At 37.4% G+C, this 25,156-nt stretch overlaps 1 protein-coding gene across 2 annotated transcripts in view; it reads right to left on the minus strand.

The window, feature by feature from the left end:
- Window positions 1–1,352: 1,352 nt before the first annotated feature.
- RNF20 (ring finger protein 20) overlaps window positions 1,353–25,156 on the minus strand; it is a 28,547-nt gene continuing 4,743 nt past the window's right edge. For both annotated transcript variants that reach the window (XM_033237938.1, XM_033237939.1), the window contains exons 3-20: window positions 23,369–23,536; window positions 23,102–23,249; window positions 22,764–22,946; window positions 19,219–19,337; window positions 17,108–17,254; window positions 16,862–16,939; window positions 16,558–16,677; window positions 14,273–14,452; window positions 13,181–13,316; window positions 12,750–12,871; window positions 12,259–12,629; window positions 10,869–10,986; window positions 10,132–10,281; window positions 7,439–7,651; window positions 3,780–3,905; window positions 3,480–3,620; window positions 2,692–2,793; window positions 1,353–2,455 (exon numbers count right to left, since the gene is read on the minus strand). In XM_033237938.1, the coding sequence (XP_033093829.1) occupies window positions 2,279–2,455; window positions 2,692–2,793; window positions 3,480–3,620; window positions 3,780–3,905; window positions 7,439–7,651; window positions 10,132–10,281; window positions 10,869–10,986; window positions 12,259–12,629; window positions 12,750–12,871; window positions 13,181–13,316; window positions 14,273–14,452; window positions 16,558–16,677; window positions 16,862–16,939; window positions 17,108–17,254; window positions 19,219–19,337; window positions 22,764–22,946; window positions 23,102–23,249; window positions 23,369–23,536 (2,799 nt within the window). In that variant the 3' untranslated portion in view covers window positions 1,353–2,278. The remainder of the gene's footprint in view (window positions 2,456–2,691; window positions 2,794–3,479; window positions 3,621–3,779; window positions 3,906–7,438; window positions 7,652–10,131; window positions 10,282–10,868; window positions 10,987–12,258; window positions 12,630–12,749; window positions 12,872–13,180; window positions 13,317–14,272; window positions 14,453–16,557; window positions 16,678–16,861; window positions 16,940–17,107; window positions 17,255–19,218; window positions 19,338–22,763; window positions 22,947–23,101; window positions 23,250–23,368; window positions 23,537–25,156) is intronic.

The following is a 25,156-nucleotide window of genomic DNA, read 5'->3' on the forward strand; positions in this document are numbered from 1 at the left end:
AACTGCCAAAAAATCACCATCATTTTTGGTTATTATCTGAAAATGACTTTGAGAGCTCAACTTGTGTTGCCGTGACCTCAAGCCGGTTGGGATCAGGGGCTCCCTGCTCATCTCAACTAGAGGAACTTCCTCTAAATCCAACTTCCCATGGGGCTAGTGGTTTCCTCTACAACATTCCACAGGATCTATGGTCCCCTGGCGCTGGGAAGCTGACTTTCTCAGTCAATTGTCGCAAACAGCCAACAGCCAAGCCCAAACCACCTGTTGACCAAGCAGTATATCTGCACCCAACCAACAAAGTTGCTCAAGCTTACCCTATAAGAAAAGCAAGAAGCAAGGTGAACATGTCCTATTAATAAATGAAAACTCACTGTGTCCAGAAGCAGGAGTTAATCCTGTCATGACGGTTATGTGGGGGTGGGGGTGTTTGCTGAGCAGGGGGTCAAGGGACTCATGACCTCTCTTGATGACCTAGTAAGATTCTCTAGTTAGATTCATTGCTTAATTCCCACCATATGACTTTGTGGAATTCAGTGCAAATCCTGCTGATTATAGCTGGTGACCACAAAAGGACACAGAATTTGTTCTTACCTGTCTTCTAGGACAGGTGGTGATCAAGAGGGATCCACTTCACACAACCCCTTGCCAGAGATTTATAAAACCTCTGGTATGCTGGTTACTATAAAACATAATGCAGCTGGGCATGGTGGCTCACACCTGTAATCCCAACACTTTGGGAAGCCAAGGAAAGCAGATCACCTGAGGTCAGGAGTTTGAGACCAGCCTGGCTAACATGGTAAAACCCCATCTCTGCTAAAAATACAAAAATTAGCCAGACATGGTGGTGAGCACCTGTAATCCCAGCTACTCAGGAGGCTGAGGCAGGAGAATCACCTGGACCCAGGAGGCAGAGGTTGTAGTGAGCCAAGATCGTGCCACTGCACTCCAGCCTGGGCAACAAGAGCAAAATTCCATCTCAAAAAAAAAAAAAGAAAAAAAGAAAAAGCCACCACCACATAATGCAAGAACTCTCACCCTAAAGCTACAGGCAGCAACATGCTCCCCCTAAAAACAAATTATAGTCTCTTACCCCACATAATGAACTATGAAAGATAACTGAGTAGTCAAATAAATTAATCTTTTAGGCATTATTTTTCCACAGAATAGACTCAATAAAAGAACTAGGAGAAAAGTGCTTCAATTAAGCAAAGATCTAAATACTCTAAACAAGGCCAACCTCTTAATCTAAGCTGATTATTTCCATGCAAGAGAATTCAATTCTAGAACTGCAGGTATAAAATCAACTTGTAATAATAAAGACAAAAGTTTCAAAGAAAAATCATAAACACAAATGCAAACTGAATCCTGCTTTAATTCAAGTTTGTGGAGAAAAAAAGTCCTACAGAAACATTCCACGGAATTTTCTGGAAAAGAGGGATCACAACCACCCCTGTAAAAAGGAGACTGAGAGTAATTCATAGCTCACCAAGTTCTCTCTGTATCAAATTCCCAGAATACCCAGAAGATTTCTTCACCAGCTCAGTCCTGACTCACCCTCTTCAATCTTTATTTCATCAGAAGACAAAGGGTCATATTATTTAAAATTATTCTAGCCTCAAGAAATTTACAGACTTGAAGTAGTAGAGCATTCAAAACTTAAATAACTTTAACAAGAAAGTCAGCTGATCTTAACAAGTTACTCTGCTAGTAAATGGGAAATGGACTGAATCATCCTAGACATAATTTCATTAGGGCTGGAAACCACCCAGGGGAGAGTAGCACAATTATACCATTTTGTAATCCACATTCACAAAAAGTTTGCTACACAAATGAAGAAAACTTTGTGCCCATAGACAACTTATTTTTTAAAACATCACTCCCCAAAAGTAGCCATGTTTCCACTTTTGTTCCCTTCTCCATATCAAAAATACCAACTTGATTTCTTCAGGAGGAATGGACAATCCAAGTTTATACAGTGGGCTGGAAAAAGAAAACATTGAAAAGTCTAAAAGCAGGAAATAAACAAAGCTGGGAGGGAAGACAATAAAAGTTGTTTGTTTCTAATTCATTCTGAAACCCAAGGCTTGTATTTACCAGTCCTTTCTGCTAAAGTCATCTAGCTATTGAAGAGGAGAGCCTGGAAGTAAAGTCTGTGGAGGAAAGGTAGTTGACTGATAAACTGTCCTACAGGTGACAGTCAAGGAGAGAAGAGGTAGAGGTTTGGTGGTTAATGAATAAGTTCCTGACTAGCCAGCTCCTCTTCTTCTCTTGACTTAGATCAACCAATGTAGATGCGATGAAAATCATTGGCACCAAAAGCAGCATTACACTTGGGACATTTGCGCTGGCGGGTGTCATAGCGTGTCTTCACACACTCAAAGCAGAAGACATGAAAACACTTAGTAAGAACAGCATCCTTTTTACGCATGTTACAGCACGGACAGGTCAAGCGTGCCTAAAAAGAAAAGATGTCAGAGTTTGAGCAATCATGAAAGTTTATGATCCAAATGGCTCTCATATAGTACACAACCAAGAAGAGAACCCACAAGGCACTAAAAAAAGAGAGCATCATTTCCCCCAGTCTGCCAAAATAAACCATTCTCTGGTTACTATCATGTAAATTATTCTCCCAGTCTATTATGCCACTTAAAGCCTTGACAAAAAACAAATCACTGAGGCATTTTTTCTAACCTTGTAATCCTTAATCTCTTCCATCAGAATCTCATCACACTTGGGTACATTGTCTGGTTTCTTTGTGGTCTCCAGCTTCCTGCGAAGTCTAGAGATGTCCTCCTGTGGTAGGATAGCATACCTATTAGACACACTTACCCAAGTCTGCCATTTTTGAGAAAAATAATAGCTCTAACTTGAGTTTTCTGTTGTGAAAAGAGAGGACTTTCTGTCCTTTTATGTCCAATTATCTTGTAGAAATGTAGAGAACTGCAAATGGCAGACTATTTTCTTTTGTTTCAGAACAGGCAACCATATTGTATCCTCAAATTAGAATTGCATCTAACTATTACCAATTCAGACCTGTGAAAACACATCTAAGAAGAGTTTAGAGGATAATCCACTTTGTTTTATGGTAACTAGTTTTAAGCTGAAGGTAGACTGGTTTAAAATAACTCAGATTTATGGATAAGGACAGAAAGACATCATGAGAAACAGCTGGCATGACAAAAATAGAGACATTATAGGAGAACTTGAAAATCCTCTACTGCTGCTATCCTGCTACTTCTTTAACAATTTACTAATTCATTAATTTAACAAATATTTATTTTGTGCCTACTAGGTACAAGGCACCATAAAACGGTCTGAGGATATGGCAGTGAAGAAAACATTTACTCTCTTCCCTCAACAAACTCCCTCAAGTCTAGCAGGAAATGGCATACACTGGACTAATGATTCTTTCATGATATGAGTCACTTCTGACCTCAGAAAACACCTAAAAGGTGACAAGAAAAGACAACTGCTTTTACCTGGGCTCGTTTGAAATTGAACATGTCCTTTTCTTTGGTAACACTGTTCTCCACGATCTCATCCTGAAAATCATGTAGCTTCTTCTGAGCCAACTCCAGTTGTGCTTTGAGGTCATCTGCAAGCTGGGCTGCCTCCATTGCCTATGTAGGATGTACAAACAAGTAACACCATTGTATCGTCTCTTATTCCCAGTGAGGCAAAATGTTAGCCAAAGTTGACGGAATAAAGCAAACTTATAATTTCAACAGTGTTATACTTATTTGTTCCACTGAGACTATCATTAGATTAATCAATCATACCTTGCGCTTATTCATCTCTAAGGCTTGGGTCCTAAGACCCAGCTCTTTCTCTCCTGTGCCAATGTTGCTCTGTAACAGATGCTCCTTCTCCTCCAGTTTCCTTACTACCTGTAGCTGGGCATCAACCTTTGAACAGAAAATCAGATTTTAACACAAATGAAAAGTTAAAAAACAAACAAACAAAAAAAACTATTCTGTTAATCTTTAAGCCCACAAAATACAATGTTAGAAATCTCAAACTATTACCAATTTTGCCCATGAACCCTTCAAAACACATCAAGACTATGATAACTGAAAGCTTTACTTTTAATATAAAATATTGTGGAAGATTCAAATAAGAGTCTGAAAAATGACTGAAAAGATTCTTTTCCAAATTGCCAAAAATAGAGAATTTCACATGCTAATGCTTAAAACCCGGTAATTCATACTACAGCATATAAATTGAACTCAAACAAAAGTCCAAGAGTATTCCCTTCAGAACAGCTAGCTATTCTAAAAGAGTCTTTTTTGAAATTAATGCACAAAGGAGAATCAAACAATATTAAAGTGTAAAAAGTAAAATCACAAACACCCACCTCCTAACCTCACCCACAACTCATCCCAATATGTGGAGGTAACCATTCTAACAGTTTCTCATGCCACCTTCAAAAAGCATATCAAAAAGATAGTCCACCATGATCAAGTGGGTCTCATACCAGGGATGCAGGGGTGGTTTGACATCCAGAAGTCAATAAATGTGATACACCATATAAACAGAATTAAAAACAAAAATCACACGATCATCTCAATAGATGCAGAAAAAGCATTTGGCAAAATCCAGCATCCTTTTATGATTAAAATCCTCAGCAAAATCAGCATAGAAGGGACATATCTTAAGGTAATAAAAGCCATCTATGATAATCCCACAACCAACATTATAATGAACAAGGAAAAGTTGAAAGCATTCCCCCTGAGAACTGGAACAAGACACAGATGTCACTCTCACCACTTCCATTCAACATGGTACTGGAAGTCCTAGCCACAGCAATCAGACAAGAAAAAGAAATAAAAGGCATCCAAATTGGTAATGAGGAAGTCAAACTGTCACTGTTTGCTGATCACATTATCATATACCTAGAGAACCCTAAAGACTCATCCAAAAAGCTGCTAGAACTGGTAAATGCATTCAGCAAAGCTTCAGCATACAAATTAATGTGCACAAATCAGAGCTCTGCTAAACACCAACAGCAACCAAACTGAGAATCATATCAAGAACTCAACCCCTTTGACAATAGCTGCAAAAAAATAAAATAAAATATTTAGGAATATACTTAACCAAGAACGTGAGAGACCTTGACAAGAAAAATTACAAAACACTGCTGAAAGAAATCACAGATGACACAAACAAATGGAAATACATCCCATGCTCATGGATAGGTAGAATCAATATTGTGAAAATTACCATACTGCCAAAACCAATCTACAAATTAAATGCAATTCCCATCAAAATGCCAACATCATTCTTCAAGGAACTAGAAAAAACAATCCTAAAATGCATATGGAACCAAAAAAGAGCACGTATAGCCAAAGCAAGACTAAGCAAAATGAACAAATCTGGAGGCATCACATTACCTGACTTCAAACTATACTATAAAGAAATAGTCATGGCAAGGCACAGTGGCTCACGCCTGTAATCCCAGCACTTTGGGAGGCCGAGGCAGGCGGATCACGAGGTCAGGAGATTGAGACCATCCTGGCTAACACAGTGAAACCCCGTTTCTGCTAAAAATACAAAAAATTAGCCGGGCGTGGTGGCGGGCACCTGTAGTCCCAGCTACTCGGGAGGCTGGGGCAGGAGAATGGCATGAACCCAGGAGGCGGAGCTTGCAGGGAGCCGAGATCGCACTACTGCACTCCAGTCTGGGCAACAGAGCAAGACTCTGTGTCAAAAAAAAAAAACAAAAAAAACAAAAAAAAACAAAAAAAACAAAAAAAAAACAGAAAAAAAAAAAACCCCACAGTCACAAAAACAGCATGGTACTAGTATAAAAATAGGCATATAAACCAATGAAACAGAATAGAGAACCCAGAAATAAAGCCAAATACGTAAAGGCAATTGATTTTTGACAAACCAAACAAAAATATAAAGTGGGAAGGGACACCCTATTCAATAAATGGTGGTGTGATAATTGGCAAGCCACATGTAGAAGAATGGAACTGGATCCTTATCTCTCACCTTATACAAAAATCAACTCAAGATGGGTCAAAGATTTAAATCTAAGACCTGAAACCATAAAAATTCTAGAAGGCAACATTGGAAAAACCTTTCTAGACACTGGCTTAGGCAAAGACTTCATGACCAAGAACCCAAAAGCAAATGCAACAAAAGAAACAATAAATAGATGAAAATTAATTAAACAAAAAAGCTTCTGCACAGAAAAAGAAATAATCAGCAGAGTAAACAGACAACCCATAGAGTGGCTGAAAAAAATCTATACATCCAACAAAGGACTAACATCCAGTATCTACAAGGAACTCAAACAAATCAGCAAGAACAAAACAAACAATCCCACCAAAAAGTGGGCTAAGGACATGAATATACAATTCTCAAAAGAAAATATACAAATGGCCAACAAACATAAGAAAAATGCTCAACATCATTAACTATCAGGGAACTGTAAATCAAAACCACAGTGCAATACCACCTCACTTTGCAGGAATGGCCATAATCAAAAAATAATAGGTGTTGGCATGGATATGATGAAAAGGGAACCCTTTTACACTATTGGTGGGAATGTAAACTAGTACAACTACTATGAAAAACAGTACGGAGATGACTTAATGAACTAAAAGTAGATCTACCACTTGATTCAGCAATCCCACTTCCAGGTATCTACCTAGAAGAAAAGTCACATCATGGAATACTACTCAGTCATAAGAAGGAACAAAATAATGGCATTTGCAGCAATATGGATGGAATTGGAGACCAATATTCTAAGTGAAGTAACTCAGGAATGGAAAACCAAACACTGTATGTCTTTACTCGTAAGTAGGAGCTAAGCTATGAGGATGCAAAGGCATGAGAATTATACAATAAACTGTGGGGACTTGGCAGAGGGAGGTAAGGGACAAAAGACTACACATTGGGTACAATGTACACTGCTTGGGTTATGGGTGCACCAAAATCTTGGTATCACCACTAAAGAACTTATTCATGTAACCAAACACCACCTGTTCCCCAAAACCTATGGAAATTAAAAAAAAAAAAAAAGTAAAATCACACACACCTCCTAACCTCACCCACAACTCATCCCAACATCCAGAGGTAATGATTCTAACAGTTACTCATGCAGCCTTCCAGAAATTTTTAAAATACACAGCACAGCCACACAAGTAAACATACACTTTAATGCAAAAAGGGTAACAAAATAAGTCAGTTGATTTTATTTCAGACATGTTTCCATATTAGCAGATCCATATTTGACAGCTACACTGTACTCTTTTGCAGGAATAACAGTAGAGATGTATAATTTATTTACCAATACCCTAATAATGAACATTAAGTTTTCAAATTTTTTTCCATCACAAAAAAATGCCAAAATAATCATTCTTTAATTTGTATCGTCATGTAGAAAGCACCCTATTTCAACATAATAGAAAGCTCTACTCATCCTAATTACCTGAGTCTTCAGAGTCAAAACCTGGTCTGCCAGCTCCTCCTTCTCTTCTTTAAGCAATTTATGGATCTGATTGGACTTGATACGCTCTGACATGAGCTTGAAATTTGCATCATCCTTCTCCCGCAATTGCTGCATCAAACGGATATTTTGCTCCTGCATGTCTTCAAAGGCCTGGCCTGTGACATCCATCTCAGAGAGGAGTGCTTCTTCTTCCTAAAGGATAGAGGAAGAGATTTCATTTTAAAAGAATCTTTCAACTTCAATGGATGAGCACTGGAAACTAAACTTTCCCACTGTTCACTTAGATATAAATTAATTTAGTGACAGAGTTTTAAGAAGCTGTGTTTTGTCAGTAGGCATACAAAAGCTCTATTATCTGAAGTCACTGGCACCAATTGTTGATCTGATACTTATTAGTTGACCTGTACTCAAAGTCAATTAAAGCAGACAATAATTGTATTTACCTTAATCTAGACAAACAGATCAAGCAGCAATTGGTTAAGAGTATTTCCATCGTAACTTCTCACATTTTCTCATGCTTTTCTGCAATTAGAATACTGGATCTACAGGATTTCCAGCAGGTGCAAACATCTAAACCCTTGTAACAATCTGATAGGTGAAGACTGGTATCTAATAATAGCTTTACTTTATATCTATCTCATTATAAGTGAGACTGAGCATCTTTCCATGTGGTTAAGACCACTTGCATTCTTTCTATAACCTATTCATTTCTTTTGCCTATTCTTTCATTGGATTCTTGAGTTTTTTCCCCCTATTTTGGAGAGGTTTTTTTTTTTGTATCAGATAAGCCTTCCTTGTAATAAGAGTTAAAAATATTTTTTACTTTTTGTCATTTAATCTTTTGGCTTTGCTAACAGTGTTTTTTGCAATGTAGAAGTTTTGTAGCATTTTAAAAAATAATTCAAAATTACCAATTTTTTGTTCATGTTTTCTAGCCTTTTATTCATAGAAAGGTCTCTACTCCAAATTAGAAAAGAATTTAAAGGTGTTCTAGCTTTTTGATGGATACATTTTTTTAAATATCATATCTATGATCCATTTGGAAATCATCCTAGTGTAGAGCATTCAAATATGTATCTAACTTTTTTCTAATTTTTTTTTTTTTTACTTTTGTCCCATCACGTCAGTTTTTCTTTTCCCCACTGATTTAAAACTATGTATTTAGCATACAATGAATATCATGTGTACTTTCATCTATTTCTCAAGTTTCTATTCAGTTCTAATAGTCTGTCTAGTAGTCCCAAGCCATTTTACCTACAGAAACTTTATGTTTTAACATATGGAAGAGACCCCAGAGCTGTTCTCTTTCAATTTCTCTTGTTACTCTTGTTTACTTTTCCACATGTACTTTAAAACCAGTTTGTCTAGTACCAAAATAAACAAAAGCATAACTTAAAAAAAGCACTTGCATGAGATCACATTACATTAATACATAAACTTAGAAAGATTGAACATTTTTAAGATAGTGAGTCGTCCTATACAAGAACAGTGTCTTTCTTTTTACTTGTTCTAGAACTCATAATAGTACAATTTCCTGATAATTACCTTGAGAGAGGGAAGAAAAAAAAAGTGGCAATTACCAGATTTAAGAAAAGTCAAAATTATACTTTTTCTTTGAAACGGAGTTTCGTTCTTGTTGCCCAGGCTGGAGTGCAATGGCGTGATCTCGGCTCACTGCAACCTCTGCTCCCAGGTTCCAGCGATTCTCCTGCCTCAGCCTCCCAAGTAGTTGGGATGACAGGCATGCGCCACCACGCCCAGCTAATTTTGTATTTTTTTAAAAAGAGACGGGGTTTCTCCATGTTGGTCAGGCTGGTCTTGAACCCCCGACTTCAGGTGATCCACCCACCTCAGCCTCCCAGACTGCTGGGATTACAGGCAGGAGCCACCGCGCCTGGCCCAAAATTATACTTTTTAACAAAAGGAATGTGTATAGGATCTAATGAAGTTCTTTTCAAGGCACTTCATGATCAACTTACAATTAAACCTACTCCATCTCACTGTTATTTTGCTATTTCTTAGAAACAATGAAGGTGTACTAACAGAGAACACATATATGGTTCTTCCAAGTATTTTCAGTATCTTTATTATTGAATGTTAATAAAAATTCACTGGGATTTAAAAATAAATACATATTCATTATGAGGAAGAGAACAATCTCTGTAGTTCTATGACCGCAATAGCCATAGTTAACATACTGCTTAATCAATATGTACTATATTGGTTAATATATTATATCCTTATTATATATAAATCACATATTTATAAGCACAGTTTTTCTATGTAGTATATGTACTACATAGAAATATATAATATATATTTATAAGCATAGTTTTCTTAGTTTCATATATTTGTAATCATAATGTATATAAAATCTTACATCTTATTTTTCATTTTATATTCATTATAACCCTTAATTTCAGGTCAGCAAAGAAAGACTAGATCTTCAATAAATGTCCACTTAAATAACAGTAAATTTCCTGCCTCGCAAACACACAAAACAAAATAACAGAAATATTAAAGACTTGAAGGTAAGAATTAAAACACATACACAAAAAGGAAAAACACACATTCATCAAAAAAAGACCAAAATAAAAAAGCAAATTTTACTGGCAGTAACTTATCGTCAAGTAACATTTACTCAAAAAGTCAATTAAATAAAGTGTGTCCACCTGCTTGGCCATGGCTAGCTTCTTCTGTAGGTATTCTATCTGCTCCTCCACTGCCCGGATCTTCCTCAAGGCATCCTCATCAGCCATTTTCTTGTTCTCTTTCTTCTCTTTATCTTCCAGATCCTTGAGTCTTTGCCTTAGATCTTCCAACTATAGGAGGAAAAAAATTGCATAAAAATAAAAAGTTGTAATACATTTTCAAAAATCAATTAATACTGTGCAAAGATGGAGGGTCCGTAATACCAAAAGAATCTTTACAGAATTATAGAACAAGATACATAATATACTAAAGCATCACATAGCAACGTATGTTTTAACATCACTCCATTCCACTATGGCATGCTTCTATAAGCAACATTTTTGAGAAGTGCACATGTACCTTTCTTTAGAATAGTGGTTCTCATTCTTTTTTTAGGCCTCAAAATTTTAAGACCGTAAGACATTCCTCCCAAAAGTAATGAAAAAGATTATCTCTGTAGCAATGAATTACATAGGAAAAACAAGGAATAAATACTTTGAAAAGCCTACTGATAACCCCAGTAATTCAGATATATTTTACCATCCTATGGAGAGTTTTAAAATCTCTACTTTAGATAGTCTTTCAAAAGGCAGAAAATGTTGCACTTAAACACTAATTTTAAAGATAAAGAAAGAAATTATATCCTTGGCAAGTATGAAGGAAAATCCCACAAATGAAGATTTTAACCAGAAGGACAGGTAATAGCAGACTAGAATACCTCTGCCTTAGACTTCTTCTCAGCTGCCATCAGCTGAACTTTGTCTCTCTGTTCCTTTGGGGCAGAGCGGTACATATCCAGCAATAGTTTCATCTCCTTTTGGCTCTCTTGTGCCTTCCTATGACAGGCATAGTACAAGGAGGGGCACAATGTAATAAGAAAATAAAGGTCATCAGAGCAAGGGAATTTTGATTGAGCAGAACATTTTAAAAACAGTTTCATTTTACATTTCATATCACACCTAACAGAAAAGATTTTGCACAGACTATCAAAAGACTGCTGGATAAGCTAAGAAAGTACAGAAAAGTAAGCTGTATAAAAATGAATCATTTCTCCCTTCAGACGAAGTCCTCTAACAAAGTTATAAAACAGACATTTGTACACTTGTTATATAGGCAAATTTCTGTGGCCCCCAACCTTGAGTAAGTGAGATTCAGTACTAGGTCTGGGGATGGAGCCCAAAAATGTATTTAAACAAGTCACTCAGATGATTCTGATACCACACCAGAAAAAAAAAAAAAAGAAAAGAAAGGAAAAAAAATTGCCTTAAGGAGTTCAAGAGGGAGAAAAAAGAAAAAGGAAAAATTTGAAAGTCTGAGCTATACTGTTAATCCTAGATTTGACAGCTGAATGATTAACCATCAGCTAAAGACTAAAACTTCACCTCTTATTAAATTACTAAACATCTTAACTATACTTTTATATACCAAAGGAGTTCAAGCATTTTGAGCACAGTGGTCCCTCAAATCCAAATATCAACAAAGGGTCACCCATAGAAAATAAGGAGCAAGAAGTAAGCCATTCTGCCAGAGAAGTTATTGGTTATACAGGAGAAGGGCCAATGGCATAAGGTTATGACACAGATAAATTCACCGAGTTAAAGGTCTATCTTAGTGTTTCAATGTCTATAGGAGTAAATCTCCCAAGAAAGATCTGGTATATTCACAAACCAGTTAACTCTCAGGCAAATAGATCAGATATTACTCAAGTTACAGTGATACATAAATACTCCACTTAGTATCATTTAAATTACGATTAACACCAGCAATCTGCTCAAATCCAGTGAAGAACAGTAGTTAATTTCTAATAATTCTCAGACATGTTACCTCAGTCATGACATCCTTTTCCTTAATTTGGATTCATGGAAAATAAGGCTACAATCATCGGTTTACTGATACTTGATCACTGAACCAAAGTACTAAACAGCCATGAAGGCCATTTTGGCTGTGCACTTGAACAAGACTTGAAACCAAATTAACTGTACAATCTAAACCATTACAACGATCAGATAAGCCATGTCATCATCCAAACATTTCATGCATGATGTCTTAATCTTAGCTTTTCTCTTAGCTTTTCAGTCAGAAACTGTTACTCTAAATATGGGTCTTACTTGAGTTCAATCTTCAACTGTTTGATAATTTCTGCTTCCTTTTTCCTTCCATCATCATGTTTGCCTTTCTCTTTATCCTTAGCAGAATCTCTCTCTTTTTCTGACTCTTTTAGCTTCTGTTTCTCTCGTTCTCTCTCCTTCTCCTTCTCCCGTTCTCTTTCTCGTTCCCTCTCCTTCTCCCTCCTTTCACGTTCTCGCTCTTCTTCATCCCGTTTAGATTTGATTTCATTGGCATCCTCCTGAGATGCCTTTGAAGCTGAGGACTGGGAGGGTAAGTCCTCAGAATCTGGTTTTAGCTCCGCAGGCTCATCCTTAGGGTCCTCAGTACTAGACTGGGACTGGAGGAGGGCACTACCACTACGCAGACGTGTCTGGGAGAACAAAGAAAAGAAAGATGCACATCTCTTGTGATAACCACATTGCCCACCTCATTCAAAAACAGCTTTACGACATTAATAGCAAATGATATTTATTCTATTCCTTCTGGTTACCTTGTTCAGGTCAGACTGCGCTTCTCTCAATTTCCGCTTATATCTCAGGACCTCCCCTTTCAGCTGGTGATTGTGATTCTGGAGGCTACTGATGAGGTGGCGCATCTCCCGGTTTATAGGGCCTTAAACACAGGAACAGCAATGTTATGAGGAACCGTGGTAAGGGCAAAGGCAGAGAGAGAGCAGAACACATCAGGAGGCACAGAAATAGGGAGAATTACCAAAGAAAAGATTCCCTCTCAGAAGATGGAAACAAAACTGGTCAACTTGAGTTAAAAAACAAACACCCAGGCTGTGAACCGAAATGAATTATAGGATTTAAGGTACTCAGGACTTCTGAGTTAAAGTCAGCATTTACAAACCCTGGGGTCTGTATTGTATCTTTCAAGTTATTTACAGCAAACTATAGCATGGAGTGAGAATCATTATACCTGCTTGTTCATTGGCAGCAAGGGTCTGCTCAAATTCTATCCTCAGCATTTCATACTCCTTGCGGACCTGGGCCAATGTATCTTCTAGCTGAATTACTTCAGTCCTCAGCTTCTTATGAAGACTAACCTCATCTCGCTACACACAGATAAAGGAACCAATAAAAAATTCTTATTAAAATGTAGAAATATCATCATATTCTATTATTCTGTCTCCTAAATTTGATCTGGAAGAATCTAAAAAGAGAAAAAATGTATCAATAATAGATTACTCTGAAAATTTCCAGCTCAATCTATACATAATGAAACCAGATATCTACAAAAGACTAATTTGGAAACTGACAGGATACTGAAGAACTGAAGAAAATGGCCCCCAATTCTGAGAATATTAGAATTTAATTGGAGAACTAAACTATAAAACAGTATATAAACATATGCAAAATAGTATTCAATTCATTTGTCAGGCATATATTAAAAGACCAACTGTTATAACCATTACCTTAAAAACTATGGAAGATACAGAAATGAACATATGAATAAAAGTTTCTATCTTTTAAAAAAATCATCTACTGGTGCCATTATATGCTATAATGGCATGTAAGTAATTTTGCAGCTTCTACCCACTATGTTCTCCCATACATGCAAGCTCTAGCCATATTAAACTATTTCTCATGCTCTCTCACACCTTTATATATGCTGTTCTCATGCTGGGAATTCCTCTTCTCCTAATTTCAACTACCAATAGACTTGTATTTATCCTTAACATTTATACCTTACTTTTTCAAGTGGAATCAGGAAACTTCCATAGTCAAATCAGACACTCTGTTCTCATCTATCACATCTTTTGGCTATGCTGCCATTGAACCACATTGCATTCTAATGGATACTATTCTCCCACTACCGCAGACTACAAGATCTGTGAGGGCAGGAATTCTGTTGTCTCATCTTTATATGCCCAATACCTACCAGAGTAAAGACCTACAGTCACTCTATGAATGACAGCTGAATGAATGAGAGATTAATTGCACGTGAGTAAAACTGTAAAATTTAGGAGGCAGGAAAGCTTACATACAAAAGACAAGGCAAGGCTGTTACCTCAATGAGCTCAACCTGGTGCTGGTGGGTTCCCCTGGTGCCATGAAGCAGGGTCCGAGCCTCATCCAAGTGTGCTTTCAACTGTAGGCTCTCATTATACAGGACAGAGAACTGTGACTGCATGCAACGATATTCTGGAGTTTCCTTAACGACTTGCTCCACTGCACTCCGCAATTCCACCTTAGGAGGGGCCAAAGCAAAGGAAAGTCAGAAACAGAATCTAGCATGAAGAAGCCCCAGAGGCGAGACAGGCAGTAAAATTTTGAACTCACTGATGTCCTACACAATAGAGACAATTTTATAAAGATTATTAAGTTATCTACCCATTGCTCTAGTTATACAAAATCTACCCCCAAATTAAATTAGACTAACTAGGAGATGGTACCTGGATATACTGTATTCTTTCCTCCTAGAATTGTTTTGATATGTGTTTTATATTTGCCACCAGAAGAGTGAAACTTGTCAGGACACTTATTTTAAAAACATAGTTGAGGACCCCAGTCACTAACTTGTCCTCTTTAATAACAGTGACAGAGAAAAAAATGGACAGGTTATCAAAAATAGTTATGCCTCTCCTAAGCAACTATCTGCTTTAATTACTCAAACACTTTTAACTGATTTAGGTTGTTTTTGTTTTGTTTTTTTCAGTTCAAACATCTTTATTCATATTATTTAACCTAGAAACGAATTATAAAATAGAGATGACTATGATCAAAAGAGGAGTGAGGAAAACTTCCAGAATCTCTTTTCTTCTCCTAAGAACCTAAGAGGAAAATTCTTCTGGGCAGATTTGAAGACCAACAGGATCACCGATCGTGTTTCTTTCTCTGTTTTGGTAGCAAAAAACTGCAGAGCCAAATCTGTGGAACCACTTTGGCAAGTAGTGACATGTGAATGGCCTCCCTCCCACAGTATATATACGCCTCCTGCAAACATCTTGTATACAAGCCCCACTTTTTTCATGCATTTTGGATCCTCACCCTAGTTTACCCTACTTTTCATTTTTCTCAACAACTCCTATATTAGAGCATCTTGATTTAGTCTACATATCTTTATATGTTGCTTTAAATCCTTTTCAGGATAAGGCAAGGGATATATAGTAAGTAAATATGTAAATAAAGAAGTAGATATATCAACAAAACTTAACATTTTTTCTTGTTCCTCCCAGCTTTATTAAGGTATAATCAACAACAACAAAAAATTATACATATTTAGGGTATACAACGTGATGTTTTGCTATACATATACACTGTGAAATCATTACCACAATCCAGCTAATCAACAAATCCATCACTACAGTTACCCTTTTGTGTGTGGCAAGAACATTTAAGATCTGCTCTTAGCGTATTTCAAGTACACAATACAGTATTAATTACAGTCACCATGCTACACATCGCCAGACCTTATTCATCCTGCAGAACTAAAACTTTGTGCCTTTTCCCCAACATCTCTCCATTTCCCCAACCCCGGTAACTACCATTCTATACTCTGCTTCCAAGAATTTGACTTTTTTAGATCCCACATGTAAGTGAGATCATGCAGTATTTCCCTTTCCGTGCTTGGTTTATTTCGGGTAGCATAATGTCCTCTAGATATATCCATGCTGTTGCACATACACACATACACACACAGACAAACACACACACAAATATACACACACCACGTTTCTTTATCCATTCAGTGGATAGTTCTTTCATTTCCATGGTTAAGGTTACTCACAATTTTTTTTAATGCTATTATAAATGGGATTGTTTTCTTAATTTCTTTTTTGTATAGTTTGTTGTTAGTATATAGACACACAATTGTTTTTGTATGTTGATTTTGTAGCCTGCAACTTTACTGAATTCATTCACTGTTCTAACAGTTTTTTTGTAGCGCCTGTAAGGTTTTCTATACATAAAGTCATGTCATCTATAAACAGAAACAACTTTACTTCTTCCTTTCTGATTAAGAGACCTTTATTTCTTATCCTTGCCTAATTACCCTGGCTAGGACAAACGTAATGAGAGTGGGCATCTTTATCCTGTTCCTGATCTCAAAGGAAAAGCTTTCAACTTTTCGCCATTGGGTATAATGTTGGCTACGGGCTTGTTTTATATGGCCTTTATTATGCTGAAGTACACTTCTTCTACACCTAATTTGTTTAGAGTTTTATCATAAAAGGATGTTGAATTTTGTCTACATTTTTCTTATCCCTCAGAAATACGCAGATTCACAACTACGTATATACATGAGTTGATCAGCAAAACGTCTGATTTGACTGCCCTTCAGGCATGCATTCCTACCTTCAGCTTTTCATTTTGTGTAGTGACCTCCTCAAAGTCTTGCCGAAGTTTCTCCAGCTCACAGAGACGGTTCTGAGCTAACTCTTTGTTCTCTTCAAGCTCTGCATTCATTTCCTCAAACTGGAGAGAAACAGAAAAATAGAGAATAAATAAGTATTCTTCTTAAATCATTTCTAAGCTTCCTATCTTCACTGATTCGCTCTTTCAGCAAAACCCCACGATGTCACTTGTGAATACAATCCTAAGTACCTAAGCACGAAAGCTGACATAAAGTCCAAAACACGTCCTAAGTCACTGATTTTACCTTCCGAGCATTGATAGTGATTGTGCCGCCATACAGACTGCTCCCCGCTCCATACACCTTATAACCTTTGGAATTTACCTACAGAGAAGACAAAGATTCTTTAGTGAGAGACTCTAAGATTTTAGTCTATAACCAATGTACCTTCAAAGGATGAGGTTTTTTCCTCAAGTACCATGTCCCAAGGTGAGTATCCTGTGAACACTCCTTAAAATGATTCTAGTCTCCAAGCCATAAAACAGCACTGACCCGTTCTAGGACTTCTGCTAAGTGTCGGTTAAGTCGCTGTTCCCTCTTTCGAATTTTGTCAATATCCCATTGCAGGTCATCAATCATGGACTCCAGGACAGACACTCGTGATTCAGCTGTCTCCACTTTACTCTGCAACTTGGAGAACTACATCCCAAAGACAGACATTCAGAAACATATAGCAAAAAAAGACCAAGTTAGAAAAGGACTGCCTAACATATCTAGCTTAAGTTCCAAATTCCACAATATTAACCCTTGCTTATATGGAGTTATATAGAAAAGGGGCAAATAGAAGATGCTTCATCCTCTTCCCAATGCATGATTATAAAAATGAAATCATGGATTCCTCCAACAATTCTGGGTCAGTCATAATCATGAAAACTTTAAGTCTGAAGTCTATAAGAACTCCCAAAGAAAAGACCACCAAAGATTCAATAATTTTTCTACCTCTGAAAAGCACCATTTCCCTGGACAGACTACAAACTTAGAAAAATTTTGCATTTTTTAAGAGATAAAAGATAATATCTTTCGTTTTGTTAGATAAATTTTTTTTTTAAAACAACCATTTTTACCCCCAAATTTCTCTCTCCACATTCCCACAAAAGGTAATCCATTCAGAACAAAAGGAAAACTTCCATACACTTTTTCAAGCTCTCCCCAGAGCAATGTGGAGTCAGATACAATACGGTATACATTATACTATAATCTAGAGTCAGATACTCTAGGAGCTATACACCAGCTAGCACTATTTAGTATTTTAACTACTAAACTATTACATGTTCACATTAATCTATATATACCCTTTGTGCTAGATTTTAAAATATGACACAAAAATCGTTTGAAAGTCCTCCCAACAAGAGGTGGGATCTTTGTTCCCTCCTCTTTAATCTGAGTCAACTTTAGAGACCCAATGGAAATGGCACTACATAATTTTGAGGCCACATCAGAAAGGCTATGAAGGTTCTACCTGGTGATCTTGGGATGCTCACTGGAAGAAGTCAGCCAACATGTAAAAATTCCAACCATCCTGAGACTACCATGATGAAGAAGCAACCTGTAGGTATCCCAGTGGACAATTAACCCAGCTGACAGGCAGCATCGACAGCCAGCCATGAGAGTCAACATGGACATCACACAGTTTAGCAAACAACTGCCCTCCAGGTTAGTAATACAATCTGAGATTTGCCAAAGGCCTAGAAAAGGAAGACCTCTCCATCTTGGTAGCACCTAGTCAATGTCTTAAAACATGACAAAAATATTCTATTTTCTTACTAGACTCCAGTTTATTTATAAGGCCTGCTATATTCTAACCCCTTTGAAGGTCCAGGATAATCTATATGAATTAATAAATTCCCCAGATGATATTCATGCAACCAGCCCAGCATGGACCTTAACACTGGAGTTTAGTAAACAAAGGCATATGAAGAACAAGAGCTTCGAAGTCAAACAGACCTATAGTCACAACACAGCTCAATCACTTTCTAGCTATGTGCCCTCAGAATAATCACTAACCTCTTTGAATTTATTTCTTCGGCAATAAAATGGGAGTTGTTTTGCCATTAGAGATAACAATCATAAAGTGCTTAAATTCTAGGCACTGAGCAAATGCAACTACTAAATTACTAATTAGCATGAGAATTCAGTGGCTATACTAAGGTAGGGCAAATTCCAGTAGAATATATTTTGAACTAAATCAAAATGATAATCAGGAGTATCAGAAAAGTCATTTAAGGCCTATCATCACTTTATCTTGATCATTTTGTGTAAATAAATAAATGTCCAAATCTTGGCATGGTTTAACCATGGCATTATTTGTGCCCAAGTTTAGACTGAAAATTCACATTCCTCAAATTCCTAGGACATCATCAATACAGTAGGTTCTACTTCCCCATTCGCTGTTGAATTTCTACAACGCCATTCCTCAATAACATTATACAGTCTTTTATATTTAGGGTAATTCATTATTTGGAGGTGTGGAGTTGTGTTGTGCTTTGCAAAATCCCCCATGATAGGCCTTCTAGAGTAAGGTGATCTTTGAGGTGCTCAGAATTCTAAGTCAACGTCTGCCACAGCCCACTAGACACAGCCATCTCTCTTTTTTGGTTAAGTACCTCCTGAGACATGGTGCGATGCTTTTCCTGAAGAAGATCTGTCAATTCCTGTAGCCTCATATTCTCCTGTGCGAGGAAAGAGTTCAGCTCCTGCACTGCTTCCTCCACTATCAGATTATCTGGGGAAGAAGAACTATACTTTAATTTAGCATCTACAGTGTCTTTTTTCTTATTTTTATTTTTTGAGACAGAGTCTCACTCTATCTCCCAGGCTGGAGTACAGTGGCGCAATCTCGACTCACTGCAACCTCTGCCTCCTGGGTTCAAGCCGATTCTCCTGCCTCAGCCTCCAGAGTGGCTGGGATTACAAGCGTGTGCCACCACACCCGGCTGATTTTTGTATTTTTAGTAGAGATGGGGTTTCACCATGTTGGACAAGCTGTTCTCGAACTTCTGACCTCATGTGATCCACCTGCCTCAGCCTCCCAAAGTGCTGGGATTACAAGTGTGAGCCACCATGCCTAGCCTATAGTGTCAAATTTTAAAACTGTGTATCCTTGGCCAGGTATAGCAGTTCACGCTGTAATCCTAGCACCTTGGGAAGCCAAGGCAGGCCTATCACTTGAGGCCAGGAGTTTGAGACCAGCCTGAATAACAAAGCAAGAATCATATGCTCTTATCACATATTCTCATATCATATACTCTGAAATACTATGTTAGGAGCACTTTTGAATGAAGCTCAAAAACCAAAATGTACCCTACTGTTTACAAAGCAGGTAGGTAAATCCATAGAACTTATTACACCAAGTTAGTATGTTTAAAATTAGAGTTGCAAACACTACAGCTGAAATCCAAATGTTATTAAATGAAACCAGATACTCTCAGGATATATACCACCCATCAGACGGAGTTATCAGGAAGAAAAACAGTTCTCTCGTATCACCTCTTGGCATTACTCTTAGTATCAATACAGAACAGGTTGGTCATAGGGTGGTTTTCATGGCTTTCAATCAAGGATTGCCCATCAGAATCACTTGTGGAACTCTGAAAATAAACATTTCCCTAGGACCTACCTCACACCTATTCAATAAGAACCTCCATGGGCAGAGCCAAAAATAAGAAAATGCTCAGAAAACTCACAAGATGATTCTAATTCATAACCTGAGTTAAGAAGTAGAGACTGAATTTTAGTCCTCTCAATATCCTAAGCACTGAGGACAGGGCCTAGAACACAGTAAAAGCTCAATAAGTGTTTAGTCAATTTATAAACAAGCCCATAAATGCAATTATTTTGAATCAAAGAACAAACAAACATGTGAGAGGGGATGAACTTTCAAACAAGCTACAATTGATGCTATAATTCATACTTTATACGTCTTTATCTATTAGAAAGCTCAGCTTACCAATGGCAATTGCCTTTTGTTTTAAAAATAATGGCATGGCTATTTGTAATGTTTCTACATTTAACTTAAACCTGACCTTAAAATGCGTGCCATCAAACAGTAATTTTAAAGTCGTTTGATATACTACTCATTTTATTCCCTTTTTAAATAAAACAATTATTTAACTTGATAATCATTTATGAAATCAAGTTTAACACAGTTTATGCACATGGCATATTAATTATCCAAATTACTAAAATGTAACAATATCTTCTAACTATTCAATTAGAGCCAAAGGAGAAAGAAGCATATGTGCATAAACAAAGCACCATTATTTTATATTAGGTGAGAGGGAGGTTCACATCCATTCATTCCCCATTGACCAAACATCTACTAGATGCCAGATGCAGTGCCAGAAACTAGAGAAACAAAGAAGGGTGAGCCAAACCACTGAACCAAGACACAGTTTAGCTGGGGACATACAAGCAGATGTAATATATGAATACAATAGTACAAAAGTCTGCGAGGATATAAAACACACTGTCTAGAATGGTTATCTCTGAGAAATGAGAATGGGGAAACTTTTCTAGTCTACTTATTTGTATTTCTGACTTGTATATTTTTATACAAGTATCTGTTTTCCTTATAATACAGAAATACATAGTGTAATGGAAAAGCAAAAGAAACCCTTGACCGATTTTTCACAGACCTTCTACAAGCTGCTTAATTCTGTTGACAACTTAGCCCAATTACCCTTAAAAGCAAAATTACAGAATAATACAATTCTTATACGCTCATCCAATGGTTCAACCTCCATTACATCCAACTTATTTCCTTCAGAAATGAAAGGTTAAACATCTTAATGATAAGCAGGGAAATTAAGATATTACAACTAGACCATGATTATTATTGAAAACATGAAATCAAGGCATTTTTTTGCATTTGAGCAATGTATTTATGCCACAAATGACTAAAGATGTAATCTAGCTACCCAAATACTTTACTGTACAAATACAAATTTTTGCATTAACTCTGAGTAACACAATTATTCCAAATAATTATTTTATTTCAAATAGACACTCTTTCATCCATAGAATATTTTCTAATCATCTTTTTAACCATACAGATCATCTGTGAACTCTAAAACCTGCACGAACTCTTTTCAAAAACATTAGAGATAATGAAAACTAAAAAAGTTAAGTAGAAATTAACTTTTTCAAGTCAAAATTCAGTATCTAATAAGAAATCACTAAATAATTGTTATTTAAAATAAATTATCACTATAAATCAACAGCCTACATACACTATAAAAATATGCAGACATCAGAACTGTTTATTAATTAAGTTAATTCTGCTATTTATAAAACTGTGATTAATAGAGTAAATCAGTATAGAACTGATAAACTCTTTCCTCAGCTTATTAAAGGACTGTAACTGGCTCAAAATGAGAAGCACTGATAAAAGATTAATATGCCATAATGAAGACATTATCAGTAACATTGAAGGTTAGAATTTTAAGAAATTTAATTAAAATATGTAGTCCAGGCACAGTGGCTCATGTCTGTAATCCCAACACTTTGGGAGGCCAGAAGGGAGGATCTCTTGAGGCCAAGTTTGAGACCATCTGGCAGCATACCAAGACTTCCTCTCTACAAAGCCAGGTGTGGTAGAACATGCCTATAGTCCTAGCTACTCGGAAGCTGAGGCAGAAAGATTGCTTGAGTTTGAGGATGCAATGGGGTATGATGGTGTCATAGCGCTCCAGCCTGGGTGACAGAGTGAAACCTTATCTCTTAAAAAGTAAATAATAGGCCGAGCGCGGTGGCTCAAGCCTGTAATCCCAGCACTTTGGGAGGCCGAGACGGGCAGATCACGAGGTCAGGAGTTCGAGACCATCCTGGCTAATACAGTGAAACCCTGTCTCTACTAAAAAATACAAAAAAAGCTAGCCGGGCGAGGTGGCTGGCGCCTGTAGTCCCAGCTACTTGGAAGGCTGAGGCAGCAGAATGGCGTAAACCTGGGAGGCGGAGCTTGCAGTGAGCTGAGATCCGGCCACTGCACTCCAGCCCGGGCGACAAAGCGAGACTCCGTCTCAAAAAAAAAAAAAAAGTAAATAATAAATAAATAAAAATAAATATGTAAGCTTGCAAACTACAAATTAGCATGCAAAAATGAGTTCTTATTCCTCCTCCACTACTCCCCGCCTCCACGGTCTTGCCTCACCTCCACTGTTTAGCTTCCGGGATAAGAGTTCCACCTTTTCTTGCAATTTATCATAGACAGTCACAATCTGGGACACGGCTCGGCGGGAAGACTCCACACGTTCCTGCAGCTGAGACTCCATCTCTTCACTGGAACTGCTGGCCAAAGTAGCAAGGAAAGAGAAAGCTGGCTCTTGCCCTTCCCCTGAGGACACAGGGGGAAAAAAAGAAGCCCCCCAAAATTATAAATTGGAAATAACAAAATCCCTTTTTTTTCCCTCAAATGGAAAGCCTCAAAGCTGAGCTCTACTTCAAAAACCCAGATAGCATGCAGTGATAGAATCCATCACAAATACTTGCCTCTCTCTCGGTCATCTTTACGTTCCTGATTGCTATCAGAGTCTGGTTCTGGTTCAGGCACAACAAGGGCTTTTCGTTCTGTGAGTAGGTCTCCCAAGCCCTGCTCCAGATCGTAACGTTTAAGGATGATACGGATGTTTTCATCAAACTGGAGAAGGGTAGGTACAATTATGAAGAAACAAAGGACACAACTTTGGAAATGAAGAGAACAGTAAGCAGAACTAAATTGGTCAAATAAAAATCTGAGCAAATAAACAAGTTAGCTACCTGACTCCAGTATCGGTTGACAATCAATAGTGAGGCATCATCAGTAGCCTGTCGTCGTTCCAGTTTTTCAATGTGCTCACGAAGTTCATCTTCAATGGCCTGCCGCTGATCCAACATTTCTGCCAGCTTGCGATTTTTGGTTTGCAGTGTTCGAATGTCTAGCTCCTCCTGCCCAGTAAACCAATCGTATTAGTCTCCACAAAGAAATTAGAAAAATGAGCCACTAAACTCAACAAGGTCATAATAATTCATTAGTTATTTCCTATGAATAAAGCTATTGACTTTGTAAAAATCTTACAAGCAATTAAATAAGTAGAAGTCGAAGAGATAAACAACAGGTATACGATGGTGTGAGGAAAGAATAACACACACAAATGCACCAGAACCTCAACCACACCCATCTCGCTGTTCTAGTCACATGAACATCTACAAAGTAATGCTACTTTAAGGCCACCACCCAGCTAGATCACCCTTTACTCCAATCAACACTGTCATCTATCTCCTAAGCACCATCCTTCCTTCATTAAAGACTTCAGCACCTGGGTCCTTGTCTATCACAGTTCCTGCTAATATATCTGGTGACTTCACCATACATGTCGACAAACCATCTAATCCTCTAGCATCTAGGCTGTCAGTTTTTCCAGTTCCTCCACTCCAATGATTATCTCCTCCACTGTGCTTCAGCCATGCATTTCAAAATACACATTTCAGACTTTTGTCCTTATCTAGAACTGTACCACATCTGAAATCTGAAATTCCAACTTCCCATTCCCTGAGTAACACCACATCTTTGCACGTATCTCACGCCCTTAACCCAATATACCAATCCCTTTACCTCATTTAGATCTCCAGAATGTTGAATTCTTTTCTTTCTCCTTTTTGGTCTCCTTCTAGTTCCACTACCTTCCATATCTTAATCATATGCTGTATCATACATTCCTTCAAACACCTGCCTAACAGCCTCCTTGGTTCTCTGCCCTTAATCCTTTTATTCTACCTCTGTGAACAAATCCCAATCTGAATTAACCCAGATATCTGGCTATTCCATTCCTGTACCCAGTATGCTGAGACTTCCAGAGAAGTTCATCAAACCACAGAAACCGATGCCTTTACAAAATGAATTCTGAACCTAAACAGATCTTATCATTTGTCCAGAAATCTTTATCAAGTGAGCTATCTCCCATTCTCCATCAAGGCAACATCAACGTCTACCAAACCCTGCCCCCTTATACATCATACAAAATAGATGGCTTTACGTCCTATTTTAATGAGAAAATAGAAGCCATCAGATGGGAAACACCTCAATTCCCCATCTCTTTGACCCATTCACACAATTATGTACACATTCTTAAAACCTCAGCTTGCGCTCAGGATCCTGTTCTCTTCTGTCTCTACAAAACCCTCACTCCATTAGTAATTTCACATCCCTCTCAATATTTTTCTCTCTCCAGCTCCTTCCCTAGGACAAGCCAGGGAGGCGTTGGTGGGAGGTGGGACAGGGGGATATAACAAGCAAAGAACCAGCATGTGGAAAAATATTCTTACTTTTCTGAGGAATTAATGAAATCAATATTTTAAAGTAACAATTGTTTATTAAAACACCCATTTTTGTTTCATTTTTCTCTTTTCCATTTTAGTTAAAACATTCCTAATATGCCAAAGTAGTCAACAGTTTTCCCACTGTACCAGTTTATTAACACTATTAATAAACTATATCCTTAAACTCTTCTCTGAACATTGCCTTTCCCTTCTTGCTCTAACCGAAACCTGGATGAGAAACTGTTTCCC

This window comes from Trachypithecus francoisi, unplaced genomic scaffold (genome assembly GCF_009764315.1).
Source record: "Trachypithecus francoisi isolate TF-2019V2 unplaced genomic scaffold, Tfra_2.0 Lachesis_group16, whole genome shotgun sequence".
NCBI lineage: Eukaryota > Metazoa > Chordata > Mammalia > Primates > Cercopithecidae > Trachypithecus > Trachypithecus francoisi.